Raw genomic sequence first — 22,034 nt, forward strand, 5'->3', positions numbered from 1 at the left:
TTATTATATTCAAAATTTATTAATTAACTAATTTTGTTAAAGATATTATTATATAAAATAATTTTTCATCAAAATATTTCAAAAATATAATTTATTTAAAATATTATATATAATACATGAAACTATTAACCTTTTTTATTTTTTTCAATTTTTTTTTAAAAAAAATAAATAATATAGTTCTAAAAACATGCCTATTATATTACATATTTACTTATATTAGTAAAATTTAAACTAATCAAGCTTACGTAATTAAAAATATAAAATATATAAATATAAAAAAAATAAAAGTATTTTGAAAATATTATGACATTTGTAAGACCTAAAGTAAACATATAGGTCTTACTTATATTAGTAAGACCTAAACCAATCAAGTTTACGTAATTAAAAATATAAAATATATAAATACAAAAAAAAAGTATTTTGGAAATATTATGACATTTGAACACTAATTTTTCATATATATATATGATAAATTATACTCTATTTTTTATATTTTAACATGTAAATTACCCTTTATGACATGTCACCTTTTAATTGGTTATTATGTTAACTATGATTAAGCTATTTTGTAATTAAAAAATTATTTAAAAGAATAAATGTATAATTTGATAAAATATTAAAAATTGAATCTTTACTCTCTGTAACCTCGTTGTTTCTCTCTCTGATTGCTCTTCTGTGTTTGATTTCAATTTGTAGTAGATCTACGATTAGTTAAAGAGAGTGTATTTGATCGTGCTGCTATTTTGTAGTTGTCTTTTGCTCTTTAGTTCACATAATTTCGTGTCACATATAAATTTTTAATTATCAGGATGCATTAGTCTATAATTTAGGGTTGTGATAACTATTGCATATATTAAAGTGATGCTTGAATTAGATATGCATTTGATTCATCCGTCTATTAGAATTTAAATTGGACTATATCAATTAGTTCAAAGCCGTTCTTTGGAATGGCTATGGATAGGGGTGGCAAACGGGCCTAACCCGCCGGGCCGGCTCGCGTAACCCGCCAAAAAGGCGGGTTGGGCTGAAAAATTGGGACTGCCAAATAGCAAAAGCCCGCCTAGCCCGCACCGCTTAAACTACGGGCTTTGGCGGGGCGGGACAGGCTTCCCCGCCGGGCTTAGTATTTTTTTGGCAAGGGGTATTTTTATAATATTTTTTGCCAAAATTCAACTTCTCCCAACCCCACTTACAAGAGAATGAAGATGAAAATTGAGTGTTTTGGATTATGTTTATTTTGTTTTAGAGACAATATTTATAATTATGTTTTGGATTATGTTTATTTTGCTTTGGGAACAATATTTATAATTATGTTTTGGATGAAAACTTGGTTTATAATTATATTTATTAGATATTTATAATTACAAAGACTTTAATGTTTGTGAATATAAAAATTATAATTTGTTTATACTTTTATAAATTATAATAGTTAAAAGTAAAAAATATAAGAGATTTTTTTATGCCTTTATATATATTATTTAATAGTTAAAAATAAAAAAAGATATTTGGCGGGTTTAGCCCGCCGGCCCGCCAGCTCATCGTTAGGCGGGCGGGCTAGGATTATTCTGGGACCGCCTCACTAGGCGGGGCGGGGCGGGCCAGGCCGCCAAAGGACGGGATTCTAGCGGGGCGGGACGGACTTCCCCGCTTGCCACCCCTAGCAATGGATCATTGGATCGTACACAAGATCCGTTGCATTAGATATTCAAAGGATACTTGCATCTTTACTCTCCATCTTGCTTCGAGTTACAGTGTGCTTTCAATGGAATGGTGGAACGAATTTAAGTAATAATGATTTGGTAAAAGAATATAAATTTATTTTTTAATATTTACAAAAATTATATAATTATTTATCTTAAAAAAAATTAATTATAAAATGGTCCTACTTTAGTTAAGATGTTAATTCTCATTGAGTTAAATTAACTCAAATTAAAATTAAATATCTAATTAAATGTGTCATGTCATAGAGGCTAATTTACATGTTGTTTTAGAGGGGATTGGATAAAATTCACCTATATATATAAATTTGGTCGAGTTAGAGAATAAAAAATTTAACTAAAACAATAAAAAAATACTTGAAAATAATAAAAATAAAAAGATCTTATTATAAACATATAATTTTAAATATTATATATATGAAACTTTAAATATTAATTTTAATAAATAAAAAATATTTATTTTTTATATTTATATGTTTTATATTTTTAATTACGTAAGTTTGATTAGTTTAGGTGTTACTAATATAAGTAAATATATAATGTGATAAGTATGTATATAGAATTATATTATTTTTATTCCGTTTTTCTATAAAAAAAATTAAAAAAAATAAAAAAGGTTAATATTTTCATGTATTATATATAATATTTTAAATAAATTATATTTTTGAAATATTTTGATGAAAAAATATTTTATATAATAATATCTTTAACAAAATTAGTTAATTAATAAATTTTGAATATAATAATCTAATTATTTGTCGAGTAATATAAATAAAATTTTAATTATTTTATATTTTTATGTTACAGTTTAAAATTTATTTTAATATGATTTTTTAATATCATAAAAATTTTTTGCATAATAATTAATCTTATTGAATAAAGAATACTCATATTTTTGTATTTATATATTTTATATTTAATTATTTAAAAATAAAAGATTCTGTTACCATTTAAAATATTGTATATTAAAGTATTGTCATTTAAAGCATTTATTTATGTATTAGGATATTCTGTATTTATTAGAGTACATCAATGCTCTTCTTTCATATTAGCCTTTGATTTTTATCTAATTAAATCTAATGGTTTATATAAGTGTGGCGCATCCAATAAACACATAATGGTTGTGCTCGTTTTAGACATACCCAAAAACATCAGACCACGATTTTTTTTCGTGCATATCATAATTTCCGTAAAGTTGATAAGTAAGAGTCGTTAGATAAAAATTTAGTCAAATCAGTAAGTAAAGTCGAGTGCACGTGAGTTTTTACTTTAAACAAATATAAAAGAATACGAAAGAAATGAGAGATTCTATTTTTTTTTTCTTAATTAAAATAAAAAAATTAGGAGGATCTATTTCTATTTTCTACTAAAAAGGTAAAGGTAAATAGTGTGGAGTATCGGTAGTGTATCCACACGATAGAGATAGTGTGTTGAGCAAGCATTTTGTCCTTGCACATTTTTGAGGCTCAGGCTTCTTTTCGTCACATAAATACCAAAAACGGAATGATCACCATAAAATTGACAAACTTGAGCCACTAGTTTTTCTTCAACATCTTCTGATGAGTTGAAGTGTTGGGTTTCTTGCATTTGTGTTCCTCTCTCGTACTTCTAGTTCCTTTGGATTCATTGAACCAAAGGGAACTATGGAAACTATGATATCTTTCTCTGCTCCTTCATTTCTTCACATCCCAACACCGCATGAACCAACAACCCCACCACTTAGGAAATCCATGTTCTTCAGCACTACTACTACTACTAATACTACTACTCAAGTAACCAATTCACCATTACTCTCTATAGTTCATGGAAACAAATCAAAATCCAAGCTTTTCACTGCCTTGTCACCATCTCCATTGACAGAATCCAGCAACACACCTGAGGCTGAGACGGAAGTTGAATCAAAGGGAGAGAAGTTTGATTGGTACTCTCAGTGGTATCCAGTGATGCCAATATGTGACCTTGACAAGAGGGCACCCCACGGGAAGAAAGTTTTGGGGATTGATGTGGTTGTGTGGTGGGATAGGAATGAGAGTGCATGGAAGGTGTTTGATGATGCATGCCCTCACAGATTGGCACCTTTGTCTGAGGGAAGGATCGATCAATGGGGCAGATTGCAGTGTGTCTACCATGGTTGGTGTTTTAATGGCTCTGGGGACTGTAAGCTCATTCCTCAGGCACCCCCTGATGCTCCTCCGGTAACAACAATTCTTATTAGTAACATTCATAGTCAATGTTCTATTAATTTTTGTCTTGTTTTCCTTTCATTGTCTGATATGCTCTATAAAGCAATCATTAAGTTGTGGTAATGTGCAGTTTCATACCTTCAAAAAAGCATGTGTAGCCGCATACCCAAGTACCGTGCAGAGTGGTATCTTGTGGTTTTGGCCAAATTCTGATCCTCAATATAAAGATATTCTTGAAAGAAAGAAACCCCCATACATACCAGAGATTGATGATCCCTCATACACTAGCTTGATGGGAAACAGAGATATTCCTTATGGGTATGTATCATATTTCCAGAATCCAAGAGATTTCTTTCAAGCCATGAAAACTGTTTCTCCGCTTAGCACAGCTTTCTAACAAAATGAATATTGATTTCAGCTATGAGGTGCTGATAGAGAACCTTATGGACCCTGCACATGTTCCGTACGCACATTATGGAATAATGCGTACGCAGAAACCAAAAGGCATATAAGATAAATCCTTTAAATTCAGTTCAATTTATATTTGTTTTTATATATGGCACTCATGTGTAGAGGGCTTAACTGACTCTGCAGTGAAAGTTGATAGAGAAGGAGGCAGGCCACTAGAATTGGCAATTGAAAAGTTAGATGTCAACGGTTTTTTAGCAGAGCAGGGTTGGAGCAAAAGCAAATTCATGCCGCCATGCGTATTTTATGCATATAGCCATGATCAACCAGCCCCATCCGGTGAAAATCAGGTAAATTGTTGAGAAATGTGAGTTTTTGGTGCAAACATACCAACACAGTTTTTTATGAGGTTGTATAATGTGTGTTGAATTTGATTAATGCAGAAGTCATCAAAACAGAAGAAATTTTCCTTAATCTTTGTTTGCATTCCGGTTAGTCCTGGTAAAAGCAGACTGATATGGTGCTTCCCACGAAACTTTGGACTGTGGATGGACAAAATTGTGCCGCGGTGGTTTTTTCATGTTGGACAAAACCTTATTCTAGATTCAGATTTATATCTTCTTCATGTTGAGGTAATTCAGATTTGTGTCTGAATAGCTACTACTCTTCCTTTGTTTACCATCCTCTGAGAAGGATGAAATTGTTTTGACAGGAATACAAACTTATGGATGTTGGTTCAGCGAACTGGGCGAAAGCCTGTTTCGTGCCAACAAAGTCAGATGCACTTGTGGTCGGTTTTAGAAAGTGGCTAAACAAGTATGCAGGTGGGCAAGTTGATTGGAGAGGTAAATACAGTGGAGTTCTTGCGCCAACGCCACCCAGGGAGCAGCTTTTTGACAGGTATTGGTCGCATGTGGTGAACTGCCGGAGCTGCAACCTTGCATATAAGAGCCTCAATGTGGCTGAAGTGGCGCTTCAGATCATATGTGTTGCTTCAATAGGGATTGTTGCTGCAATGAAGCAGGGAACCATGTCTACATTCACAAGAAGTTCAATGGTTGTGGTTGCAGTGCTCTCATTCGCCTTGTCTCGTTGGCTAGCTCACTTCATATACAAGAATTTCCGTTATCATGATTACAACCATGCATTCCGCTGACCTGAAATGCATAATAGTCGATGTGAACAACTGAACTATGTTCATATGTGTAGTTAATAAAATATAGGTGCTTACAATCCCTTTTGGGTGATTTTATTTAGGAAAAAATGTTTTCAAAGTGCCAACTATTGGGACCAGTAGCTCATAATTACTTCAGTCCACGCACACCAATTTGAGCATAGCTCTGGCAAAATGCAATGAATTTTGATTGAATTTCTTGTCTAAGAAACCATAGTGAATATTTCTTTCTATTCGAATAACTGTATAAATAAATAAAATTATTAGCACAATATATTGAGACACTAAAAATGTGAATATTTTTAAGTTGGAAACCTGGGAAATTGATAGTTAAGAATAGTTAGATAATAATTTTACATATTTGATTATATTATATCTAACTATTCTCAATTAGTAATTAGTAATTAGTAATTTCACATCGTGAATTTCACATTGTGAGTTTTAGAGAAAACAATAATGGTAGGTAGGTTGGAAAGGTTGTAAGAATATGATAGAAGATGTAGGCCAAGAGAAATATTTAGATTAGAGTAAACAATAAAAGAGACGGCGACAACATACGCACTACTGTAAATTCGGTGGCTACAAACGAAGACCGACATACCGAAGAAGAAGAATATGGCAACAACAGAATCGAACTCTTGAATCTTGATCCTCAGAGAGTCAAACTGTATCCGCTGCTATGCCAGTAGGAGCAAGTAGAAAGTAAGTAGTAATAAAAAAGATTAGATTAATGAGTAATCAGAGAGTTAAGTGAGTAATCACGCTCAGCAGATCCTACTCATCTGAACCACCTTCCTTCCACACTACGCATTGCCGCATCGCTTTCTTTTCTTTGAACCCACCCCGCACCAGAACTCAGATCTCAGAAACACAATGAAGGACTCACACTCACACCCAAGCAGCTCCGCCGCCGCCGCCACCACGGCAGCGGAGCCAATAGCACAGAACATGATAAAGCTCATAAGCAACCTCTGTTTCTCTGTCTTCGTTTTCTCGGTCCTAATCTTCACCGTCATTGCCATTACCTACCAGCCACCAGACCCATGGCTCCAATCAGCGCCAGCACTCACTACTCTCTTCACCCAATCAGAAAATGCCACGTTTCACATCGACACTTCTATCATCAAAACCGGCGAGGATATTTCCCCTTCGCCACAGGATCCGCCGCTTCCCTTTCCTTCACAATCGGCCGCCGCTCCTGCCGTCACGGAGGCCGTCATCGAGAAGGCCGAGGAGCGGATCGCAAATTTAACCCCGCCGTTAGCTTCCCCTGCCGACTCTGATGACGCCGTCGGCGTCGTCCGCGGACCCTGCGCCGACGCAGCCGCCTCCGGAACCCTAAACTGCTCCGATCCTCGCGTCTTGATTGCAGTCGAGAGGTTCAACCTAAGGACTTTCAAGTCGATCGCGTTCTTTGATTACCAGACGCCGGTGAACGGCTCTACAGCCGACGAGTGCGACGTCGCGTGGCGGTTCCGGAACAAGAGGGAGAAGTCGTGGCGGAAGTACCGTGACTTCCGGCGGTTCAAGCTGCAGCTCACCGACGATTGTAAGTACAAGGTGGTGCACGCCGGCCGATGGCATTCAGGTAGCAATGCGCGGAGGAACCCGGCGCTCCGTCCGCGAAATGAAGGTGCTCGCAGTGGTGCCAACGGTAAGGGTAAGGCTTTGCCAAAAATTTCAAACCGTGATGATGAGATTAATGATACTATTCCTACTTTGGGATCCGCAATTAACTTTAGGAATGGCAAGTATCTGTATTATTCAAGGGGTGGGGATTATTGCAAAGGGATGAATCATTATATGTGGAGTTTCTTGTGTGGATTGGGTGAGGCTATGTTTTTGAATAGGACTTTTGTGATGGATTTGAGTGTTTGCTTAGCTGCAACATATAATCCTAGCCATAAGGATGAGGAAGGGAAGGATTTTCGGTATTATTTCGATTTCGAGCATCTGAAGGAGGTGGCTTCCATTGTGGAGGAAGGTGAGTTCGTGAGAGATTGGAAGAAGTGGGATAAGACCCATTTGAAGAGGAACAAGGTTCCTGTTAGGAAGGTTGTGACACACAAGGCGACTCCCATGCAGCTTAAGAAGGACAAGAGCACCATCATTTGGAGGCAGTTTGATGCGCCAGAGCCGGAGAATTACTGGTATAGAGTCTGCGAAGGCGAGGCTGCAAAGTATATTCAGAGGCCCTGGCATGCTTTGTGGAAGTCCAAGAGGTTGATGAATATTGTTACAGAGATCAGTGGAAGGATGGACTGGGATTTTGATGCAGTCCATGTGGTTCGAGGGGAGAAAGCTCAGAACAAGGAGCTGTGGCCTCATTTAGATTACGACACATCGCCGGATGTTCTTGTTGAGAAGCTGAAAGGAATGATCCAACCTCAGAGGAATTTGTATATTGCCACCAATGAGCCTTTCTACAATTACTTCGACAAGTTGAGACCCAACTACAAGGTCCATTTGCTTGATGATTATAAGGAACTGTGGGGAACTACGAGTGAGTGGTACAACGAAACCACACTTCTCAACAACGGAAAACCCGTCGAGTTTGATGGATACATGAGAGCTGCAGTCGATACAGAAGTCTTTTATCGTGGTAAGACACACGTGGAGACATTCTATAATTTGACTAAAGATTGCAAGGACGGCGTAAATACATGCTGATCATGTTGATGCTGATGGTTTCAATGTTTATTGGGAATTTTTATAGTTGAATCAGGTCTAGTCAGTTTCAGATTCATACCATTGGGGTAAATCGAGCTTCTTGTTGTACTTGCTTGTTCTTTTATTGTATTCTAATGATGATTGATGATTTTGTGAGTTGCCATGATGTTATACAAGTACAACTATGGGATATCCCCTTCTCTCTTCCTCTTCGTTAGAATGTTTTCTTATAGATTTTGAGACGTCTCTATATTGAAACTTAAGAAGGGCTTCAAGTCTAAATTAGCTAATGCAACATTTGTCCAAGGCGTTTAAGATTCTATTTGATACTTATGTTTTAGCACATTATGAACTTTATAGCCAAACTTCATCTACTAGCTCAGCAAAGCCCTGTAGTCTTTTTCTGAAATTTAACTCCCCGTCTTGCTATGTGCAACTGTGCATTTCAATCATCATTTACTTCTGTCTTGATACCGTTTCAGTAAGCCAATAACAGATCTCTTGGACAGCAGGGGATTGCAATTTTATGGCAAACCAGTACCTTCCATGTCTTCGTCCATTGTTGATTATACTTTGCTGTCGTTCTTATACCTCTACGCTCTAGAATGGATTTCATTTTAAAACGACACCATTTTTTACCTTACTAGGGTGATCCTACCATCTGCGTTTTGTGTTAATAACTGTTTGTCTTCACATAGTGTTCATTCTTATTGATTTATTCCAGTATAAAAAAAAACACGGTCAGCATCCATGGTCCAAGTAAGATAACCTTATGACTGCGAGTAACAAGGATGAGCACGTTCATGTTCAGTGTTTAGCAAAACATGGCACCTAGGATTTCATGATGCTCTAATGGAATTTTGCCTTCCGCCGAGTTTACTACACTTTAAAAAGGAGGAATTACTTAATTGTTACACTACTATGCAGTACATTTTTGTTAGGATCTCATGCACACTCGTGTTGGGACTTGGGAGTCCTTTTAAGTTGCAAATTGTTCACCAAGAAGCTAACAAGTAATGATCGCAGGATTTTACGTTGGAATGTCTTTCTCACATAATCAACATGCAATTGTTAAATAAAATCAAAAATGCAGGAAAGATTGAGTCTATGGTAGTCTTATAATCATCCGCTTTGGTTTCTCTGTAATTTGATTCATACCGAGTCTGTGGTAGTCTTATAAAAACTACAGAATCATACTGATTTTAATAGTTATCATTTATTCCTGACTAATTACAAGTGAGTTATTTCTTTAGCATTCCATCCTAATTATAGAATAAATAACCTCAGTAGCCGAGAAAAATGGATATCATTTCCGGTGACAAAAGAAACAATTTGAGATGGCAAGATAAACAAAATGCGAAATAAAATCTTTAATTGTATACCATGTTACAAATTCTTTTGAACAAATAAAATACCGGTCAAAAACCTAAAGGTCACAAATACATAAAAGACATTAATTGAATGTCTACTCGTCCTCCTGGCTACGTAGCCTGGCAGTCTTGTTTGTCACTACCACATCAAGCTGGGCAGCTCTCTCTACTATATCCTTCCTCTTCCTTGTTGATACATTGTGTGCAATCTCTGCACAGTAGGTCCTGAAATCATAGAATACCTTATTTCAATAACCCATTCAGATTATTCAGTTGACACACTAAAATAAGTTTGTTAAATGGGGAACCTGTTGTGCATCATGAGCAGTTCCAAGTCCTTAACATTGTGAACAACAAATTTCTTGAAACCATTGGGAAGATAGTGTCGGGTCTTCTTGTCAGACCCGTAACCAATATTTGGCATCAAAGTGCATCCCTTAAACTTTCTCCTCACACGAGAATCAATACCCTTGGGTCTGCGCCAGTTTTCCTGTTTAACACAATACAAGAAAAATTTATCTTAAAAACATTGTAAACCAATCACAACCTGTCAATCTATTGACTACACAGAAAAACAAGAATATAGAAGATCTTTACTGCAATCTCAGTCGAAAGATGGTGATAATTTGGATATTAATCACAGATGATCATAATTTTGGGAAAAATTGCATCATTGATTGCAGAGAGGGAACATTCATCAATGAAAATTCTAACCATTTATTTTGTTTTAGGAAAGGATTTTATTGCAAAAGGGATGAATTACATATTTAAGTGAATTCAAGATGTAAACAGGAAAATAGTAACAGAAGGCTTATTATTAACAAAAGCCAGCTGTGTCGCAGGCCTGTAAAAATTTCTATATGCCCTTAAAACGAAACATCCAGGTACAGGCATAGACTCTGGACATTAGATACCACGGGCATGAACACATCAATATCAAATCACTGATACAAAACAAAAGAAACAATAACATAAAAGTAAAGACTTGAATCAATTGTATGAGATCAGATGGTAGTGCATGTTTTGAATCATCATTCTATTACAGAATAGGTGGATAAGCATCCTCATATCTCATCAACATTGTTATTCTCATGAAAAAGGGCATTACAGTGAGTTCAAACATAAAAACACAGATACATGAAAAAAAACAATGACTTGAAAAATGTAAGACACTGAGGCCCATTTATAAACATGGATAAAGGGATCAGGAAATTAATCTCTCACCAGGTAGCACACCAAAGGAGCAAGTAAGACTGGGTGTCATAAATTATCATCAAATCCCAATATACAAAACATGCTTAAACAAGTTCAAAATTTAAACACACAAAAAAAACCACAAATAATTCAGATCTTACAATGTGAAAGCCTATAAATGGGATCAGATAGTCAGAGGGTCACCATGCATCAAAATAGATGGTAAGACTGGGTGTCAACAAGTTTATCGTCACATCCCATTTGCAATATAAATTATATAAGACAAGAACAAATCATCAATATTGAAACAAAGATAATAATTTTTAAAAAAAATATTTCAAATTAAGAAAAGGATCAGATAAGAATGTCAATCACCACCTTACACCTTGTATAGGTGCAACTTAAGACTGGGGCGACAAAATACTATCATCATATCCTTTCATGAATCAAATCAAATTACACAAATTTCAAGATTTGAGGCGCGCGAGAAAAATGCTTATACCTTAACGGAGATCTTGCGGTCGCTCTGGGGCCTCTTGAACTTCTTGACCCTCTTCTTCACGATCTTCTTCGAAAGCAACGGCACCGCCATTTTTGATTCGGGACTCGGGAGGCTCCGATGGCTGAGATTTATGAGAGAACACACACAACTATTTATAAGTGCGAGTATGCTGCTAGGGTTTGCCGTTTTTTGCAGCAGCTGCTAGGGTTTTAGATGGCAGTGTAAATGGGCTTGGGCTTGACCTTGAGCTTTGTCTTGGTCAATAGTGAAGCCTTGGACCAAGTAAAGCTACAATCCAGCAGATTCTTTAGCATGAGCCCTGTTTAATTTTTACTATTTCACTCAAAGAAGAAACTATAAAAATAAATAAATGAATATGTTCATATACTTCATACAGGCTCAATTTTTTACACATGAAAATAATTATCGTGTAACTCAATAAAATAAAAATGTATAAAATATTTATACTACTATGATATCAGTGAAAATCAAAGATTGAATTTTTGTTTTTTTTTTTTTTCTGAAACATAAAAAACGCAGGTTGCATTTTTTATTTTTAACTTTTTTTTTAATGTAAACAAAATGCATCTTGCGTTTTAAGATGTTTTATTTTTTTCGAAAAATCAAAATGTAGGTTGTGTTTTAAATGTGCAAATTTTTTTTATTGAAAACTGAAAAACGTAAATTGCGTTTTGTATAAAAAAATTATTTTAATTGAGAGTCTTGTCTATAGATATTAAAGTCAATTCATCCGTGATTCATATCTCACTTTCACTCCTATTTTTCTTTATTTCATATTTTTTATACTTGAGATTTTTTTTTATAATTAGTAGTGTCCAAAAAGTTGGGTTTGGTGAAGTTGAAGCTCTAGAAGGTGTTACAAATTTGCGAGCTTATTATAACGGTGAGATTATACCAAACACATAGAAAGGAGTAATTTTTGCTTGTGAATGTTCGTTTTTTTTTTTGCTATTCCATGCACCATACGTTTTGTAGAGTTGTAAAATGATTTTTGTGAAAACATACAAAGTCATTTCAAACAGGGTGAGCACTATTTTATACAAAAATTCTGTACAAGTATTTGGTGGGATGATACAATTTCAAATAATGTCCATCACTGACAACATTTGTATGCAGCAGATGTTCTATATTTATCAACAAATCCGATTTTACGTGTCGACGATAGATTAATCCTTTTGCAGGGCTGTCAAATTGGCCAGCCTAGCCCATTTAGACTTGACCCGTTTAAGCCTGCTTCATTCGCGGGAAATAATTTTCAGTCCGAACCGTTTATGGTCAGTCTAATGAGTTAAACGGAGGGCTCGTTTACCCTTTTATTTTTATTTTTTGAAAATTATTTTAACAAAAAATATCACTTTTAGGTCAAAATCTTAAATAAACAAATTTTTTTTAGTTGATGGGTTGGATTAGGAGAAATATCGGCTTAAAGTGCTACTTTTTTTTTTAAAAAAAAAGTAAAAAACAAAAATAAACGAACCACCCATTTAGCCTGCAGGCTAGTCCGTTTAACCCGTTATTTTTTCGGGTTAATCGGGCTCAACCCGTTTAGCCCGAAATTTAAACGGGCTTAATTTTAAAAACAAAATTTCGCCCATTTAAATGAATAAACGAGCTAGTCCAACGAATTTGGCACATACTGAGAGTCCTATCTTTTTGTCTCTTTTTTTTTTTTACCGAAGATAGAAAAATTCGAACCCGCAATCTTTTAAGTGAGTATAAAAAGACTATACTATTTGAGTCATAACTCATTAGCCTATCTTTTTGTCTCCTTAATCTCTCTTTTTTATGAAAAAAAATTAAAATAAAATCCAATAACATATTAATATTTACTCCCAACCTGACTTTCTATTAAGAAATGTGTACTCTTTTTTATATAACAAAAATACTAAAGTTAGACTTTATGTTAACTCCTAGTTAAATAAATGTATGCTTCTAGTAAAATTAGCTATTCGTGATTTTTGGTTTTATAAACTTTTATGATAATATTTTTATAAATAATTAAATTAGACTTTAATTTTTAAGAATTAAATTTTATAGTAGTTCTTGAAGTCGCACTCAAATATTAAAGTGGTCTTTAAAATTAATAATTATTTAAATTTATTCTTAAAATTACATTTCAAGACTCATAGTCATTTCTAAAACACTTTATATCAATTGCCTGCCATTGGAAAGTTGAGTTGAACTTAGTCCTACCACATTGATACTGTAATAGCTAGCTAATGTAACGAAAGAAACTTTATTTTTATAATTTGGTTTCTTTTTTCCCTTTTAAAATATTAATCCCTAAATTATCTTCACTATCTGCAGACCTTCTTTTATATTTTCCTATATTCTCTTGGTTGCATGTATCGCCATACCCTCCCACTGCTGCTTCTCCGATCCACTGTCTGCAACTTCGTTTTTCGTCTATAACCTTCCTAGGCTCCCACCATACTATTGTCCATCAAATCATCGCCATCTCCAATGTCCACTCCGACGCTCACAACCACGATTGGTACTCCCTCCTCCAGCTCAACTCCTCCAACTTCGCCAACGACCTCTCCATCCTTCAATAGCAATTTAAGAAGTTCACACTCTTCTTAGACACTAACACCAACACCAACACCTTTCCTCTCTTAGAAAAATTTTTCACGTGTCTCGTCGAGACTTGGCACATTCTCGCTGACCCCAAAGGCGCTAAATGTGGGACACTTTTTAGACAGTGTCCTCTTACGGCTAGAAAATGATATCAATTTAATGTTGATTAGTAACTAGTTTGAATTTTTTCATGTGATTGCACATGATAAAAATCAAAGATACAAGAAAGGAAAAATTGTGTTTGAGAGATATAGGTCAAATGCAAGTTTTATTTTTTATAACTTCAACTTCGATTAGCTGATATCTGTTATTGCATATAGTGGATAAAGGATTGCTGATGATGTTGGAAAAGAATTGACTCTGAATGCTTGTGCTGATTCAAGTGACTCAGAAAATTCTTAACAAGTTGCTTTTTGTTCATGAGTTTAAAAGTATTATTTCTAACAATTATATTACCAGTACGTGTTGAGACAAAACTTTAGAAAACAACTCCCTTATTTGGTACCAATAAAGTATTCTAGCAATTGTGTAAATCTTTTGATGGAACTGAATAATTTAGATTTGCTTAAAAAATTATATTTATACTCAACTCTTTGTTCTAAAAATGAAACTATGCAAAGTAATATTATCATTAATGTGACTAGTTTTTCTTTTTATGTTTTATAATAAATTAACAATTTCTTAAAAGTATGGCTCTTTAGGCTGTCAAGTGATATTCATGTACTTTTGCTATTAAAGAAGAATGGATAATTCAGTAAGTTGACTTTTTATAGAATATTTTAGGAAGGAAAAGTACGAGGAACCAATAAAATATTTGTACAATGTGTACAATGGAGATTTATGAAGTATTAGAGATATAATCATTAGTGTTACCTTTTCCTATCAGCTGAAGCTTTTGGGATGAGTGGTATCATGACATGGTATTAGAGCAGTTTAAACTTTTGGGAAGATGTTTATTATCCCTAGTACTCGGATGGTTATTCTAGATAGTATGAGGGATGTTCATTTTGTAACTCAATAGTCCATTGTACACATTGTACAAATAGTCCATTGTCTCCCTAGCTAGACTCAGAAAGGAATGCATGTTGAACAAACGGACTTATAAGATAAACGAAAAATATGAGAAATTTAAGGGTGCGTTTGATTTTCAGCCATCTTCTTTGTCACAGTCTTCACTCGCATACTTCCTTTCCCATAGTGTTGGTTTGTTTGTAATTTACCATTGCCCTTGAATTCAAAAGATAATCTACTTGATGGGTCACTTAGAGTGCATTTAGTTTGTGTTTTTATTTTTTGTTTTTATTTTCAGTGTTTTCTGTTTTTTAGATTTTGTGAATAAAAATGTAAAAACAGGAGGTAAAAACAGAAAATAGAATTTTATTGTTTTCATTTTTTCCTTCACAAAATTCAAAAAACAGAAAACACTGAAAATAAAAACAAAAAATAAAAACGCAAACCAAATGCACTCTAAGTGACCCATCAAATAGATTATCTTTTGAATTCAAGGGCAATGGTAAATTACAGACAGACCAACACATGGGAAAGGAAGTATGCGAGTGAAGACTATGACAAAGAAGATAGTTGAAAACAGGATGACGAAGAAGAAGGAAGTGTTTCTTGTTACTGATAATGAATATAATTTGAAAATTAGGGTTTTAAAAGGAAAAAAGAACTAAACTTGCAAAAATAAAATTTTCTTCGCCACATCAGCTGATTGTTACAGAGCTAGCGTGGCAGGAATCAGTCCAGTTCAATTTTTTGGACAAAAAATGTCTTAAAGACTATTATGAGTCTCGAAGTACGACTTTGAGAACAAATTTGGATATATAACTTAACTTTTATAGACCATTTTAATACTTAACTCAAATTTTAATGACAAAAAAATTTATTTAAAATCAACAAATTAGTAAAATAATATATTAATCACTACTAAATTTATAATTTTTATCATATATGTAAATATTATTATTTTAATTAATAAATGATTAAATTCTTATTTTAATGTATTCATTTTAAAAATGTTGATTCTTCACCTAAAAATTAATAACAAAATAATTGAATTTAAATATGAGGTGACATAACCCATATAACTCTATCAATATATGCAAATAAAAATATATCCAAATTATGATAAATAATAATAAGTAGCATATCTACTAAAAAATGTAAAGTTCACCTGTATCAAAAATAATGCAGGAATAAAACAGAAGGTTACTGAATTTTAACATTAATTTTTCAATGAAGTTAGTATATATAATAAGAATAATGCGCTTTTTAATTTACATATGCCTCCAAAGATGGTGTATGAATATGATATGGGAGTGGGGAGTGCTTAACAAAAATGTGGTGTCAGGGGTGAAGGAACTCGGACCCTCCGAGTTCCAAACACAATACGCACGGTCCGAGTTCCATGCATTTGGATCATGGCACTCTGCAACTCGGACCCTCCGAGTTCGTTAAAGCAGACGGACCATCTGATTTTTCCTTGGGCAATCGCACGGTACGAGTGCCTGAAGAAGGAGACACGCGTCGCTTCCCCAACTGTTGCATATACGGTGCATTGTAAAAAGAAGAAACCCCACCCCCTCTCACCATCCGAATACACCACTCTCTCACATTTCACTCTCAAGCTCAGCTTCTTCTTCATTTCTCTCTACTGGTTTTGCATGGTGAAGGAGAAGAACAATGCCAAAAAAATATAAAGTTAAGGATGTTGATCGATCTGAGCTCCACATTATTCAATATCTCAATGATCCTGATTATGTAAGTATTTTTAAAATTTTTTTAAGTTTTATTAATTTTTTTATGTGAATAATTATTAAAATTTAAAATATAATTATTATGATTGTTGTTAGAGTCTAAGTAGTTGTGAAATATAAATAAAATTATTATGAATAATTTTTAATTATTTGCTAGATTTGTTTAAAATTTATTTACATATTATTAATTATTTATATATATCACGGTTAGGCAATTTTTTATTATTATTGTTGTTAGGTTTACAAATGTGGTAATATTTGTTAGATTTTTCAAAAAAATTTTGACGGATTTTTAATTATAAATATTATTATAAGGAAATTAATACTAACAATTTAATTATTATGGCTGCTGTGTCCAATGCAATTAAGGAGAATAAATAGAATGATTGTTAGTAATTTTTCAATATTTGTTAAATTTTTCAAAATTTTTTTTACACATTTGTAATTATAATTGTTATTATAAGAAATTCTTTATTATTATTGTTGTTAGTTAGAACCTGTAATAGAAAAAGAAAATAGTAGTAAACAGAGTGGTATAAGTAGAGAATGTAATTTTTGTTTAAATTTTTAATTAATTTTTAGTATAATTATGTGTGAGGAACGTTAATCATTTTAAATGTTTTTCTAAAAAATTAACTATAACTGTTAATGATGAAGTTGATGTTAATGTTATTGTTATTGTGAGGTAGTGTTATTGTTGAATGATTAGTAGGATTATTGTAGTTAAGGCATGTTAGCTTTTTTGTTATGAGAATATTTTAATTATTTTAATTGTAGTAATAATTATTAGCAAGTTAGTTATTGTTACCGTTGTATGAATAATGAATGATGGCATATATTGATTAGGGATATTTTTTTATTGTTGATAAAAAAATGTTTAACAAATGAGTCATTAATATTAGATATTATTGTAGATGATGTTGTAATATGGTTGAGAATTTTGATTAGAAATATTCGTATTAGTAATGATTTTTATTTGCAGTTATGATTAATTTTAAGTATTAATTAAATAATTTTAGAAGTTAGAATAATTACTTGTATAAGGATTCAGTAAAATTATTGATGATAGTAAGGTAGTATTTGTTTTTTATCTGACTAGTAATTTGTTATATTTTTTTTGTAGAAATCAAGAATGTTGACATGTAACCACCCAATTCCTCCGGATCGGTACGACGTTAGGGTGGAGGAGCATTTACGAATTACCGGTTTCTATCATGTATCTCAGATTGGGATAGTGCAGTGTCAAAAAGCATTGGTAAATGCTCTAATCGAACGTTGGCACCCCGACACACATACGTTTCACCTTCCTATTGGTGAATGTTCCGTGACTCTTGAAGATGTGGCTTTAATTATTGGCCTTCCCACAGATGGTCTTCCAGTTACAGGGATGACTATGAGTAGTTTTGAAGCTATGGAGGCGGAGTGTTTGCTTCAATTTGGCGTTGCACCGCGTAAGGAGCACTGTAGATCTAGCTGCCTAAAACTGACCTGGCTTCGGAATCTAAAAGAGAACTTAGAATTGAACGATGAAGTCGGTATATAAAGGTATGTGAGGTGCCACATTATGTTGCTGATTGGGACGATATTGTTTGGGGATAAGTCTGGGGCAGGCGTGCACTGGAAGTTTCTACCCTTGCTTCGTGATTTTGTCAACATTGGACAGTATAGCTGGGGTTCGGCATGCCTAGCACACCTTCATAGGGCATTATGCAGGGCTTCTCGCTATAACTGTAAGGAAATAGATGGTCCACTAACACTTCTGCTCGGTTGGGCTTGGATCCGACTGCCTTATCTATCACCGCTTCCTAGAGAACCCCGCAGCTTTCCACTAGCAAATAGGTAATATTATGTTAAAATGTACCCGTTTCTTGATATTTAAGAATCATTTGAGCTAATTGGAAACATCATATTAGGTGGCGTAACTGGGAGCGTGGTGACCGACGATATAGATATCTGAAGCTAGCTGACTTTAGGAAAGCCTTTGATGAACTTCAAGAAGGCCAGGTGCGTTTTATTTAAATAAGTATTAATTTCGGGTTTAGGGTCTTTAAGAAAAATATGATGCATTCTTATTGTTGGTTGAATTGTGGGTTGTAATCATGAGTTTCCTATATTTTTTCAGTTTGTCTGGGTTGCTTATGCTGTGGATCGTGTGGATCCGAACATAATTCCTCCAGAAATCTACATGCAATCGGTTGTATGAAGCGTGACAAACCCCATTTGTAGGGTTTATCTTGTATTGATTTTTGGGGATTTTATCAACTTTTACCCACATTTATTCAATGAAATAGCATGGTTTTATAACTTCTCCCTTAATTGTGCTTAAGAGTGAAAACATGCTTTTTAGGACTTAAAATAGCTAAATTTAATTCACCTTGATTCTATTAGATGCCTTGATATGTTTGTTAAGTGATTTCAGATTTAGGAGGCAAAGATTGGATTAAGAGAATGAAGAAAAAGCATGTAAAGTTTGAGAACTCATGAAGAAATGATGGAACCAAAAAGCTGTCAAGTCTGACCTCTTCGCACTTAATTGACCATAACTTGAGCTACAGAGGTCCAAATGATGCGGTTTCAGTTGGGTTGGAAAGCTAACATCCGGGGCTTCGAAACGATATAAGATTTGCCATAGTTGCATCGCTCATAGGGGCGCGCATGCACACAGTACGCGGACGCACCGTTGGTGGCACATGACTCACTTAATGCAACACGTGGCCAGCGATTTTAGAAGCCTTGTGGGCCCAATCCAACTCATTTCTGATACTATTTAAGCCAAGGATTGAAGAGGGATCAATATACTTTACTCATTAGTCATAGTTTAGTTTTAGAAGTAAGTTAGAGAGAGAAGCTCTCCCTTCTCTCTAGAATTAGGATTAGGAATTAGGGTTAGATTAGGATCTCATAGTTCTAGGTTTAATTCAAGTCTCCTTCTACTTCTACCTTCAATTGATGATTGCTACACTTTGGTTCTTCTCTCTATCCCTATTCTCTTGTTGTAATTTCTCTTATTTTGTTTCTAGGTTTTGTAATTGAGATACTCTTGTTCTCTTTATTTTCTTTCAATAATGCAAGTTGAGGTAATTCATGATAATTGTGATTTCCTTGATTGTTGTTGTTAATTCTTTACATTCAATTATAGTTAGAATTCATTCTTGTTGTGATTGACTATACTTTTCTTTTGTGCCTTCCAAGTGTTTGATTAAATGCTTGGAAGAATGTTAGACTAGAATTTTATGTTCTTGGCTTGAGAAGGTAACTTAGGATTTCTTGAGTCACTAGTGTCCAATTGATTGATAGTTGATAGCCATTAACTCTAGCCTTCATTAATCCAATTAGTGGAAAGCTAGGACTTATGGACTAGGATTGATATAACTCACTTGACTTTCCTTTGTTAATCGATTTAAGGATGACTAAGTGGGATTAATCCTTGCAACTACCATACTTGTGGCTAGTGATAATGATGAAGACCCTTGACAATCAAACCTTGCCAAGACCATTTTGTGAATAAAGTTTTCCTACCATTTACTATTCACATTCCTCATCCAAAACCCCAAAATAAACAAGTCCATAACCAATAAAAAGAACACTGCCCTGCAAGTCCTTTGAGAGACGACCCGAGGTTTAAATACTTTGGTTTATAGATTTTAGGGGTTTGTACTTGTGACAAACAAATTTTGCATGAAAGGATTATTGTTGGTTTAGAGACTATACTTCAACGAGATTTCATTTGTGAAATTCTATACCATCAAAAATCCATTCATCAAAATGGCGCAGTTGCCGGGGACTTGCAATGGTGTTATGTTATTGGTTATTGTACATATGTGAATAGTGTAAATAGTTTGTCTTTTGCTTGTTTACTAGATTTTGTTAGTTTTATTTTGTTTTTCCATAATGAATTCTCACTTTGGCTATGAGTTTGGCTCTAATTGTGTTGTAGGGAATGTGAACTTTAATGCTAACATGTACCAAGGATGGAACACTCCACGATGGGAGGAGCCTCAAGGAATTGATCACTCCTATTGGCATCAACCTCCGGACACTTATAGGTATAATTCTCATCCTAATGCATGTCAATTCAATGGCTATGGTGACTCCTTTTATGACAATCAACCACCACCATATGCCTATGAATCTTATCCTCAACATGATGCTCAACCATACTCACAAGCCCCTTTCTACCAAGTACCTTTATGTGACCCTTATCCATCATATAACCAATCACCCATACCACATCCTTGTGATCATTATGAGCAAGAACCTTTAGAACCACCACAACTCTATCAAGATTACTACCATGAACCACCTCAACCCTCACCATCTCCATACCCTTACCAAGAAGAACCACCTTCCTACCATGAACCCTCCCTCCAAAATAATGAACCTTCCTATTCACCCCAAGCCCCAATAGACGATCCTCTCACTTTGTTACTCCAAGGACAAGAAGCCATGAAACGGGATACACTTGAGTTTGTGACCAATTTGACCAAGGTGGTGCACACTTTAGCCCACCAATGCTTGAATACTCAAGGTACTTCCGTGACCACATGTGAAAAGTCAAAAGAAGAGCAAAGCATGAAGGAGAAATTGGAAAATTCGGTGGAGAAGGAGGAGTCAAATTTTGTGTTGGAACAATTGGAGGAGCCTATGATCATTGAAGAAAAGGAAGAGGTGGTTGAAGATTTAGGAGATGTTGAAAGTCCAAGGGAATGTAGCATCATGGAGCACTCTTCCAAAGAGCTTGATATTGATGTTGAGGAGGGTGCGCAACCTCCAAGGCATATCATCGTTGGAGACTTGGAAGAGGCTTATCAAGAGATGGATTCAATCATGGATGAATTTCTCTCTACAATGGAATCCTCTCCCATTGGACATAGAGTTGAAAGTATAAAAGAGTGTGCACAACCTCCCATACCCTTGGTGAGCAATGAGAAAGAGAGCTACCAAGAGGAAAACGTTGGCATGGTGTATATTGAAATTGAAGAATATGAAGAGGTTGACCAAGAAATGGATTTATTCATCAATGAATTTCTATCCAAAATTGAACCACCTCCCATTAGGCAAGAAATCAAAGTTCTTGAAGACAACACCAAGCTATGTGATAAAAGGGGAAAGGTTGAAATCAAGGAAGCTCGCAAAGAGGTGGAAATACACAAAGAAGAGCACAAGGAAGTAGACCTTGCATTGTCTAAGTGTGGGGAGGTCTCCCTTCCCGAGTCACCATCCAACACAACATTCAAGTGGGTAAAATTCTTATCCATAAGCTTTACTTTCTCGCTTGAATATGGTTTGATTGAAACAGATAGACAACTTAGAGCTCTTTGTGGAATTAAAAGCAAGAATGAGTTGTGTAGTGGTTGCGAGTTGGGAATTAGGCTCATTAAGGTCAAAGCTTCAAGGTATAGGAACGATGATTGGAAGAATACCACTTTGCATGGGTCTCGACGGAAGGCTAGGTGTG

General features: G+C 34.6%; 3 protein-coding genes, 1 long non-coding RNA gene and 5 other non-coding genes across 9 annotated transcripts in view; 2 read left to right on the plus strand and 7 right to left on the minus strand.

Moving 5' to 3' along the window:
• LOC148569620 (uncharacterized) overlaps positions 1-13,047 on the minus strand; it is a 113,818-nt gene extending 100,771 nt beyond the window's left edge. The window contains exon 1 of the long non-coding RNA XR_015907666.1: positions 12,971-13,047. This is a non-coding gene — a long non-coding RNA (uncharacterized LOC148569620). The remainder of the gene's footprint in view (positions 1-12,970) is intronic.
• ACD1-LIKE (ACD1-like protein) lies at positions 3,115-5,678 on the plus strand. The gene is made up of 6 exons (XM_016332267.3): positions 3,115-3,913; positions 4,032-4,219; positions 4,320-4,405; positions 4,496-4,659; positions 4,753-4,941; positions 5,022-5,678. Exons 1-6 carry the CDS (start codon positions 3,362-3,364, stop codon positions 5,463-5,465), a joined length of 1,623 nt encoding a protein of 540 aa, XP_016187753.1. The 5' UTR covers positions 3,115-3,361; the 3' UTR covers positions 5,466-5,678.
• On the plus strand, positions 5,769-8,362 carry SUB1 (calcium ion binding protein). The gene has a single exon (XM_016332266.3). It carries the CDS (start codon positions 6,357-6,359, stop codon positions 8,151-8,153), a length of 1,797 nt encoding a protein of 598 aa, XP_016187752.1. The 5' UTR covers positions 5,769-6,356; the 3' UTR covers positions 8,154-8,362.
• Positions 9,500-11,400, minus strand: LOC107629463 (large ribosomal subunit protein eL32z). The gene is made up of 3 exons (XM_016332265.3): positions 11,220-11,400; positions 9,832-10,013; positions 9,500-9,748 (listed from the first exon to the last, which is right to left on the minus strand). Exons 1-3 carry the CDS (start codon positions 11,307-11,309, stop codon positions 9,619-9,621), a joined length of 402 nt encoding a protein of 133 aa, XP_016187751.1. The 5' UTR covers positions 11,310-11,400; the 3' UTR covers positions 9,500-9,618.
• Positions 10,121-10,205, minus strand: LOC148569626 (small nucleolar RNA Z196/R39/R59 family). The gene has a single exon (XR_015908966.1). It is a non-coding gene; the product is annotated as a small nucleolar RNA Z196/R39/R59 family (small nucleolar RNA).
• On the minus strand, positions 10,522-10,598 carry LOC148569627 (small nucleolar RNA Z195/SNORD33/SNORD32 family). Its single transcript, XR_015908965.1, has one exon. It is a non-coding gene; the product is annotated as a small nucleolar RNA Z195/SNORD33/SNORD32 family (small nucleolar RNA).
• Positions 10,725-10,804, minus strand: LOC148569628 (small nucleolar RNA U31b). Its single transcript, XR_015908974.1, has one exon. It is a non-coding gene; the product is annotated as a small nucleolar RNA U31b (small nucleolar RNA).
• Positions 10,899-10,975, minus strand: LOC148569629 (small nucleolar RNA U31b). Its single transcript, XR_015908975.1, has one exon. It is a non-coding gene; the product is annotated as a small nucleolar RNA U31b (small nucleolar RNA).
• LOC148569630 (small nucleolar RNA U31b) lies at positions 11,069-11,154 on the minus strand. The gene has a single exon (XR_015908972.1). It is a non-coding gene; the product is annotated as a small nucleolar RNA U31b (small nucleolar RNA).
• Positions 13,048-22,034: the final 8,987 nt, after the last annotated feature.

The sequence above is a fragment of the Arachis ipaensis genome, chromosome B3 (assembly GCF_059453495.1).
Source record: "Arachis ipaensis isolate K30076 ecotype BB chromosome B3, ASM5945349v1, whole genome shotgun sequence".
NCBI classification, from domain to species: domain Eukaryota; kingdom Viridiplantae; phylum Streptophyta; class Magnoliopsida; order Fabales; family Fabaceae; genus Arachis; species Arachis ipaensis.